Source organism: Sinocyclocheilus rhinocerous, unplaced genomic scaffold, assembly GCF_001515625.1.
Source record: "Sinocyclocheilus rhinocerous isolate Xijiao unplaced genomic scaffold, SAMN03320098_v1.1 scaffold2613, whole genome shotgun sequence".
In the NCBI taxonomy this organism is placed as follows: Eukaryota; Metazoa; Chordata; class Actinopteri; order Cypriniformes; family Cyprinidae; genus Sinocyclocheilus; species Sinocyclocheilus rhinocerous.
The window spans coordinates 584,817-595,510 of NW_015650705.1; the positions used below are offsets into that span (position 1 = coordinate 584,817).

A 10,694-nucleotide genomic window follows, 5' to 3' on the forward strand; every position below is an offset into this window, starting at 1 on the left:
CCCCAGACAACATCGCGTCCATGCTATTGCTGAGCAACAACAACACGGAAACATGTGAAAAGGTTAACTTTAACCACGAAACCAGATCGGCTGACCTGTAACGTTACACTCTCACTCAAAGGATGGACTATCTGACAGGATTGTTACTATGAGGTGATCACATCTAACGTGTATAGTAAAGACAAACTCACCGTGTCTATCTAGTCATGATGAAGATGTATATACATTTCAATTTCAGCAGGCAACTATTTTTACAGCTACATTATTGTTCCAGCCACAATTAATCACAACAATGTATATACAATTACAAATGATTATATATAAATCGTCAGTTTGTTGTTTTACACACATGCACGCAGACATTATTTCATACACGACATAATCGTGAGATGCAAGAAAAATAGACATGGCAAGAAATCTGTAGACGTGCCCATAACAACAAAAGACAATACTTTATTGAACCTTTTCTGATAAGAAGTGTGCGCTGCAAACGTGAGCATTTTTGACGATTGTTTCTGTCCAGTCCGCTCGTTTTATCGCGTTTAACCACAGCTGTCGTCGGTTTTTTGTCTGGCAGTGGCAGCAGATATGCGATCAAATTTCTAATTTGAGGCTGTATTACGTCGATTCTGGCACCCAACATCACAACAAGATGATATTTTAAGCTCCTTATGTAGCCGAATCTGCGCTGGTTTGAATGGGTCGCCTCCAGTTTCCGTTTTGTTTTGCTGCCTCCAGCTAGCGCTGTGATGTCGGCTGACCCTAGTTACCTGTGGTTGGCCTGGCCATGCGTCACTCAAAACACAACAGGCCGATCAGAAGAGAGGCTCATGAATATTAATTAGACAGGCCAAAATCGACCTGTTCTCAGCAGAGCTCCTGAGAAAGGAGCTGTAAAAATATATTGAGATGGTTTTTGGTACTTATACCGCAAATATATATATTCTTAAGGACATCAAAACCTAAAATAAAACTCCAGAAAGGTGTAAAATATGGGACCTTTAAGGCATCATGCTCCTTATGCAAAGGCTGTACTTAAATTATGCATAATTATGCTGGCTTATAAAATGCATATCTATTACTTTAAAAAAAAGTTATTATGAATATAGAATACTATAAAAGAATATAGTTAAATGTAAACTGAATGTATTTTTTTCCAGACACTTAATTGCATGTTAATTGCAATTAATTGAAAAAGTATAGTTTAAATTTATATTAAATACAATTAGATGAACCATAGAGTTCTTTTTTGACCCTCTTTATATGTAATATAATAATTCTAATGTCTTTCAAATATGGTTAACATGTATGTATGGTTATTTCAATGCCATTTCTATTGAAACTTGTATGTCATGTATTTAAATGTACTTGTAATATCACATTTTAATGATGAAGTTGCAATTTACTACATGCTAACTATATTAGTTTTCAGTGTAATACTGAATAACATAGTAAAATTATATTCCAGTACTTTATGTTAGTCAACATATCAAAAATAATTTGACTTATTTAAAGCAAAACAAAATATAAAAACAATGATTTACAATGCACTTTAAAGTAAAAGTTTTAATTTGACATTATTACAAAATGCACTTTTTAATAGTGCGCTTATGTGTGTTAAGAAATATAATCTTGAAAGTGTTCTCTGTTTGAGTACACTTAATTGGCCTTTTATTTCATTAATATTATATTATCTCAAGTACATGTATCTCTAAGTGCAGTCTTTTGTCATTTGTGGACAAGAAATGTTGGGTATAAAGTTCAGAAAGTATAAATATTAATATTATTTCAAATAGATTATTTTAACCAATACTTGTTTGTGCTATGTATTTGAGCTTATTAGAGTATTTTTAGCTTAGCAGCATTCAGTTGATTATTCACTACATCACTACCTGTGTTCAATGTTACAAAACTGTCACTTATTAGGTTCCATTCAGAATGCACGCTGCTAAGTTAGAAGGCAGCTGTCTATGTAGGCAGTAGACAGCATGGCAGCTGACTAGGTTTTGGAGCAGAGCTATTCTCAGTCTCTCTCATGTAAAGTTTGACTAAATGTCCCACTCGTACACTGAAGCACACTCTGTCCTACTCTTTCGTAGTACACAAATAAAGTGTCACACTTGTTCATTTCTTGCTCACTGCACTTGCATCCTCAGATCACCCGAGGTCTGACCAAAGAGTTGAACCGACTCTACACGCTCTTTTGTGAGCGCAACCCAGAATTTGCAGAGAAAGGAAAGGTGTCCATCGTCTCCCACTCGCTCGGCTGTGTCATCACCTTTGACATCATGACAGGGTGGGACCCTGTGCGCTTTGTTCATGAAGAGGTGCCAGATGCCATGGAGGCTGATGTTAGCAGACAAGAGCGCCAGCTACTGGAGGACCTTCGTAACACATGCTTAAGGTTTACAACTAATTATAGTTACACTCTACACTGCCATTATATTGAGTAAATGTGATAATAATGAGCAGCTACACTGAACATTCTTGAACTTTTTTTTTTAAGAACAAGAGAGTTTTGGGGAGGACACTTTGCGGGATTTCAGGATAAAAACTGAAAAATATTCCTAAACCAGTGACAAAAAATTATTAAACTGATTTAATTGATTTGATTTGATTTATTATTTTTAATTAAATTGATTTCCAGGGACATTTTTTTTACCCTTTATAAGGGCAAATTCTTAACCTTATTGAATATATGCATCATTTGTCATGTAAATCTGTATATTTATTCAATAAATGCAATTACCAATCAAATGAAATCATCATCAAACAAAATGCACTGCAGAAGTGGCACAGAAGCTGCATTTACACTGCAGTTACAGTTGCATAAATAACGTGTTAAATATAAAATATACTGAAAATAATGCTATAAAATGATATTTTAAATATGAAACTGAAACTGACTCTTTTAATCAGTGAATTATTGATTCACTTATTCAACCGATTCTTTCAAAACGGCTGATTCATTCAGGAATTTCAGAACCACATACTAGTATACTACTCTTGCACTTTGTACCATAGAAAGATATGCTAAAATAGTAAAAGTAGTATACTAGTATGCAGTTTCGAATTTAATGAATGTCTTATTGAATCACTCGCCCGATTCGTTCAGAAATGCTGAATCATTCAGGAATGAAACACCACCATGTTGATCGGAGATGCAATGATTGGCAAAAAAAAAAAAAAAAGCAAAACAGTCCATACTGACAATATTGTGTCTAAAATGTACGTCACTTAAAGGGATAGTTCACCTAAAAATTAAAATTCTGTCATTAATTAGTAAGGACATTGGTAAAATAGTCCATGTGACATCAGTGGTTCAACTGTAATTTTATGAAGCTACGAGAATACTTTTTGTGCGTAAAGAAAACAAATATAACAACATTATTCAACAATTTCTTCTCGTCCGTGTCAGTCTTCGATGCGCATTCATGAGAGTACCATGACGCATGCATGTGGTGCTGCTGACGCAGGAGCCGGCGTTCTGATGTAGAACCTGCATGCGCTGCGCCTTGTTTACGAGCAGAGGAATGCACATGCATGCGTCGTGGTACCCTCGTAAATAGCGGCAGAGACTGACACGGAAGGGAAGATGTATAAAAAAAGTATAAAAAGCGATCTTAAAAGGAAAACAAATGAGCATCTGGCTCAAGCCGGCATCAGTAAACAGACATTGTATATCAAAAACAGACTGTCCGACCTAAAACCGGACAGATGGCCACCTTAACTGTAGCAACTGCATAGCAACATGCTAACAACCACTCAGATTCATCTAGTAATCACATAGCAATACGCTAACATCCATAAGACACAACCTCTCAGAACAGTCAGCAATCGTAGAGCAACACGCTAACAATAACCACTCAGAACACTCTAGCAACACGCTAACAATAACCACTCAGAACACTCTAGCAACATGCTAACAACCACTCAAAACACACTAGCAACATGTTAACAACCACCTAGAACACACTAGCAAGACACTAACCACTCGGAACAGTCTAGCAACATGCTAACATCCACACACTAGCAAGACACTACCTCACACAACAGTCCAGCAATCGCAGAACAACACGCTAACAATAACCACTCAGAACACTCTAGTAACACATTAACATTCAGAACACTAGAAACTGCATAGCAACATGCTAACAACCAGAACACTCCTGCAACACACTAACAACCACCAGCAACATGTTAACATCCACTCGGAGCACAGTAGAAACCAAACAGAAACTTGCTAACAACCATTCAGAACATCTTAGCAGCTGAATAACAACGCCCTGGCAAGCATTCAACAACCTAACATTGTGGCCATCAGTTTTACATGGCTAGCACCACTCTTGTTTTCATAAGAAAATTTAAAAAACTAGTTTTTTTTTTTTTTTTTTCACTGTGATTTCTTGAAAAAATACTATAGTAATTTATAGTAAATACTGTAGTGTTTTTGAACCATAGTAAAGTGTATTATACTCTATATATTATAGTATTTAGAACACTTTTTAATGAATGCTACATCATACTGTAGTATTAACTATAGTGAACTGATAAACTGTAATAAATAGTGTAGTATACTTTAGTTTTTACTACAGTAAACTGTAGTGTATTGTAGTATAATATAAAATATAAACTTAGTACACTATTGGGTAAATTAATTTGTTTATATTACTATAGTTGTTATTACCACAGCAACTATAGAATTACCACAACAAATTAATTCAAGTACTTTACTATAGTATGGTTCAAAAACTATAAATTACTATAGTATTTTTTCATGTGGGCTGATACACTTAAAATTAGGAATATCAACTTTTACAACCCTTTTCTGTTAGTTCTTAATTGTTAGTTTGTCAGCTGCTTTGATTTTAGTGCTCTCTTGTTGTTTCCAATGCATTTAAAAAGTCATTAATTATTTAAAGGTTTTTAGTTTTGTCTGCACTCTAGTCCACAATGACAATCCCTCTGTTAATCTGGTTTGTGTGATGTTCCTCTCCAACAATTACATTTAATATTTCATTTGCAGAATGAGGGATTTGGAAGATACGCTTCGGCATTTACAAACTTCATCCTCAAAACCCTTTCCAGCCCTGAAATTCAAGGTACGTTAGTATAACTGTACCCTTCCTCTCTCCTTCTCCCCTCCTGTTTGTGTTAGTCTTATTCAATAAACCGTGCGATGTGTAGGTGGAGAACTTCTTCTGCATGGGATCTCCTCTGGCTGTGTTTTTGGCTTTGCGAGGGGTCCGTCCTGGAACCAACGGAACACAGGACCACTTCCTCCCCAAATCCATCTGCCAGAGACTTTTCAACATCTTTCATCCCACGGATCCTGTAGTGAGTGTGATTAGATTGCCGTGTAAATATAGCCCATGATCAGATTTCTCTTGTTACTGGTCCATATATATTATTATGAGCCAAGTGGGAAACAAAACCTAGTCTAGCAATAAAATAATTTGATTATAAATGAATTCTAGCATTAAAATACATGTAATAATATTAATAATTAGCTCTAATATGTTGAAATGGTCCCTAAATTCTAAATAATTCAAATGCACTCTTAAAAATAGTGTTTTTTTATTAAACATATTAAAAAATATATATTATTTTTTTATTATTATAATTTTTTTTTTACTGGCACATTTATGGAACCTTTCCATTCCACTCTTTATAGTGGAAAAAGGTTCTTTAGATTATAAAAATTTTCTTCACACTAAGAAAAAATGGTTCTTTGAACAACTCTTTACTGAAAGGTTTTTTAAGGAACCCAAAAAAATGGTTCTTCCATTGCCCCACCCCTATTTCAGTCTTTCTACGTCAAAATTTCACATTTAATTTAATGTGTTACTTATCATTTCTTTGAAATTAATTGCGGAATTTACTTGTAATTTCTCAGTGAAAATTGTTTCTACACAATGTTTTTTTTTTCCCCCCAGTATAGTCCAATATAGTTGGTATTGTAATCAAAGATAGAATATCTGAATATCAGTCAGGAAATATAAATAATAATCTAAATAAAGACAAATGGTTTCCTTTTAGGCATACAGGTTGGAGCCTCTCATCCTGAAGCATTATAGTAATATATCACCTGTCCAGATTCACTGGTGAGTAAAATAATGCCTTCGCTAAATAAATTTAAAAATGAAATTCAAGAGTTAAATTGAAAAAAAAAAAATATATATATATATAAATATTTATTTAAAAAATATTGTATGCAAAGAAAAATATTGTAAGCAAATAAACATCTGTTTCTATAATGTACAATGCATATATTTTTGTACATTCATGTAACCATTGCTTTTTTCTAGGTACAACACCAGCAGCCCCACACCGTATGACCAGATCCGTCCCACTCTACTTAATCCGTCAAAGGAAAGTGCTTCTGTGTCCGATACGGAGAGCCTCCCGAGCCCCTGCACCTCCCCTCCACAGCCCCGCAGACACTACGGCGAGTCTATCACCAGCCTGGGCAAGGCCAGCATTATGGGTGAGATAGAGAGAGAGATCATTAAAGGCGTCTGGAATAGTAAAACACTCGCAGGGCGAGCAGGATGTATACTGTGCAGTGGAGGAGTAGGATTACGCTTCCCAAATACTGAGATAATGGCAGCCTGCCTTCAGTTACTGCGTATCTGCAGTTTATAGCTCTTGATTTTAGCGCGCAAAGCGATAAATAGAAACAGCTCAGCAAAGCATTGGATCAATAGAAAGCAATTAGGAAGTGTCACAGAAACAACTAGAGATTTGGAAAAGCCCTTAACAATAATATATATATTAATGGCCAAAACAAAAATATCAGAAATAAACTAGATTATCAAAATCTCTGCTTAGATTTAAATATATGTATTAATTCTGAATCCATTGAATGGCTCTGCTACCGATGAGCCATTACATTATGACCACCTATCTAATAACCTGTAGGACCTCTTTTAGCCGACAGAACAGTGGCTATGTGGCAAGGTATTAATTCAACAAGGTGGTCTTCTGGGGGATCTGGTACCATAATGTCAACAGCAGGTCCTCCAGTTCCCATACATTGTAGCGCGAACCACAAATGTTCGACTGGCTGAATTTGGAGGCCAAGGCATTAGCAGAAATTCACTATCATGTTCCTCGAACCACTCCTCGACAATTCTTTCAGTGTAGCATGGCGCATTATCCTGTTGGTAACGGCCATCACTGGCAGGGAACACAGCTGCCATGAATGGGTGCACTTGGTCCGCAACGATGTTCAGATACCTGACAGCTGTCAGGAATTGTGCTATTTGGATAATGGGGCCTAAAGTGTCCTAAGAAGAAGTGTCCACCCAACAGTGCATCCTCTGTTGGTAATCGGTGTATCTGCGCTTGGCCCTGCAGTCGTTGTGAACAGTGTCTGATCCCCTCTGGCATCAGTGAGCTGCGGATGACACACGGCTGGACGACGGTTCTTCGTTTGGCCATCTGTGCACCACTTTTGATACGTACTCACCACAACAACCCATGTGAACAACCCACAAGGCACGCTGTTTCCGAGATCGAAGTTCCAAGGTGCCGTGCCATCATAATTTGTCCTTTATCAAACTTCGATAAATTGGCAGCTTTTCCCATTCTGACACCGAACACTCTACTGATCAAAAGCTGGTCCTCAGGTGGTATATATTCTGCTCTGTGAATCGGTCGGCACCATTTGGTTGCCATGCGCGCTCATTGCTCTAGACTGGGGGTTTTTAATTCTACTGTAATTCTAATATTTTTGACTTACCGAATTCCCCTTCTTACAGTGGTTAGTTCGGTTACTGTGTGACTGGAAAGTGTCTCTCTTCATTACAGACATTCACTCCTCATCAGTCCAGGACAGAAGTGGAGGGATTTGCCACCTAGAGCGAGTGACCTCCCTCCCATTTACAGAAGGAAGGAGCGAAAGGAGGATTACTGAGGTAAAATGGGATGTAAGCAAGAGTAAGTGATAAGGGGAGAGGATGAATGCAAAGTGGATTGGTGGTGAGAGAAAAAAGAAAGATGGAACTGATTACTAAAAGGGATAAAAAAAACTGGACCTGCCAAAAAAAGAGAGAAAGTACTTTTATATTTAATATTTACATAAGCTCTAGAGCATGGCATCATATCCTGTTGTCCTTATTACGGGGTCTGAAATAATTTTGCATGATTAAAATCTTTAGACTGCCCCTTACGGATCGAATTTCTTTTAAATTTTGAGAGCATCATCATAGAAATTGGTATTTTTGAAGCCATTTGTTGTATTACTTTTGTTAGCTTCCAAGTCATATAGTTATGGACTGCACTTCAAAACTTAGAAACTGAGATGAATTTAAGATAAACTTAAAAAGACTTGAGATAAACAGAGGCCTTTAAGAGATTAAGAGATTCTCCCTGTACTCAAACGCACACACTCACACACGCATTACATTCAAGGCTTTACTTTTGGGACTCCAAAGGATGTGCATCAGCTCTCCTGTATAAATTATGTGTCTCTAATAGGCTTTGAGAATGTTTGAACTCCCTGCCATTTCAACAGCAACAATCAATAGATCCTCATGGGCCAGAGCTCCAGTGATCAACAGAAGCTTATTATAATTTCTGAAAGCAAGTTTAGAGATAATATGTATATATAAAAAAACAACAAGTAAATGTAAAGAGTAATTTGCTCCAAAATATACATTTGGTAATTTACTCACTCCAATGTCCTTCAAAAATGTTTGCTGCTGTTTCTTTCCATGGAAAACTAAAGGAGATAATATGAAGAATATTTTTATTGCTATTTTGTGTTCCAAAACATACGGTTACAGTTTTGGAATGACTTGAGGGTGAGTAAATAATTACAGAATTTTAATTTTATGGTGAACTTTCCTTTTACAATTTTTCTCAATTGATTTGACACTTCTCCAAAGTAATGTGATTGCTCTCAAAACAGTTAACATTCTAAACCATCTAACCATCTAAACACATGCTTATCATGCTTATACCAAACAGTTCAATTTTACTGCAAAATGAAGCACTGCATTTTTTTTCTTGTAATGCATTTATTAAAAGTAAAACTATGGTGTTCTCTATTGATTATAAAACATATTCATCTATAGATGCACAAATACACTAATGAAAATACATGTTTTTTTGTAAAGTTCTTCAACAGGGATATATAGTGCTATAGTACATATTCTGTATATAGTGCTGGGAAAAAGTGTTTGCCCCTCATCCTAATTTTTTCTGTTGTTGTGTATATCTAAACGAAATACAACATAAAACAAAGGCAATGTGAGTAAACACATAATACATTTTAATTGTATTATGTATTATTGTATTATTAAAGCAAAAGCACTTATCCAACATCTGACATTTTGTTTTTTTATGTGCTTTTCTCATTTTTATTATTATTTTATTTATATTTCTCTTTAGCTTTTGATTTTTTTTTTTTTTTTTTAGTAATTTTTGTACTTAAACCTATTTTATTTCAGTTACTTGCCAAGGAAAAAGTTAAAGTTTTTCATAATTTATATTTTATTTGACTTCATCTTTATTTCAAATAATGTGAATTATTTTAATACTTTAATTTTGGTTAACAATAACAACACTGGAATGACATTGATTAAATGTTGTTGACAATGATATTGACAACTACACTGCATTTGCAAATAAATACCTTGTGAAAAAGGCGATGCATCAATTTACTAAATTCAGCCTTTAATGTTGTGACTTTAACCCCAATATAAAGGATTTCATATTACGTACACAGAAAACAATAGGGGGCTGTCAAATCTGTGGCAAAATCATTTCAGTGAAGGCTGCTCTCAACCTTGAGCTGCTCTTAGCATCCTGTCAATTTTGATGGCCTATGGAGGCGAAGAAGAGAAAAGGCCAGATAGAGCTTTTGTTTTATTTCTGTGCAGAACTTGAGGACAAATAAAGTGAAGGAGAGAATGTGTAACTGCATCTTTGAATGCCCACCAGTCACTAAGATGATTTACTTGATATTTCCCAGCTCTCATCACAGTTCACAAATAAAAGATAAGCCAGAAAATAATCGCTACAGGTTGGAGTCATCTTTAGACCTGTGCCATTATTGTGGTACACATGGACCTAAATGTGCACACAGACTTTAAAATGATTGTGTTTGTGTGGAACGAAATAACTGCTCTCCCACAGGTGGCGTGATGTACAGTATATGTGAGCATTTGCCTTGAGGTTTTGCCACAGGCACGGACAGATGGACCAACCAGTCGGCCAGACCGCTTTCACAGGGCATGAGGGGAAAAAAAACAGTGTTTCTTTATTTACTTACTGGTTACCTGAGGAAATGTCATGTGGAAATGTTATAACTGCCCTTGCTAGCTTTCCAAAATACTTTGGCAAATCCAAACCACTGACCCGGAAACCAGTTTTTTCTAAAAAGTGACTTTAGGTCACGGTATTCGTCTGATTTATTTCGGCTCAGTATTTTGAGACACGTCTTTTAGGAATTTTATTGTTCCTTTTCCTTTTCTCTTCAGTGATTCGGCTCTGACTTCTGCAGCGTTCTGGCAGTTCTTAGGGCTGAGATGTCACTTCGTATCTTGCTCTTCCTCCCCCTTTGCTTCCTTCCAGTAACCTCCCACACTTCAGGCTGTCCGGCATCCTGCGTTTCTCCGTTCACCATCCCTCCCATCTGTCCACTCCATCCACATCTCGTATCTCCATACTGATGAAAACCACAGCAA

At 36.2% G+C, this 10,694-nt stretch overlaps 1 protein-coding gene across 1 annotated transcript in view; it reads left to right on the plus strand.

Annotated features, from left to right (window-relative positions):
* LOC107712414 (phospholipase DDHD1-like) overlaps nucleotides 1-10,694 on the plus strand; it is a 36,736-nt gene that overhangs the window by 8,106 nt on the left and 17,936 nt on the right. The window contains exons 7-11 of the mRNA XM_016517654.1: nucleotides 2,157-2,404; nucleotides 5,027-5,102; nucleotides 5,188-5,337; nucleotides 6,040-6,104; nucleotides 6,309-6,542. Coding sequence (XP_016373140.1) covers nucleotides 2,157-2,404; nucleotides 5,027-5,102; nucleotides 5,188-5,337; nucleotides 6,040-6,104; nucleotides 6,309-6,542 — 773 coding nt within the window. The remainder of the gene's footprint in view (nucleotides 1-2,156; nucleotides 2,405-5,026; nucleotides 5,103-5,187; nucleotides 5,338-6,039; nucleotides 6,105-6,308; nucleotides 6,543-10,694) is intronic.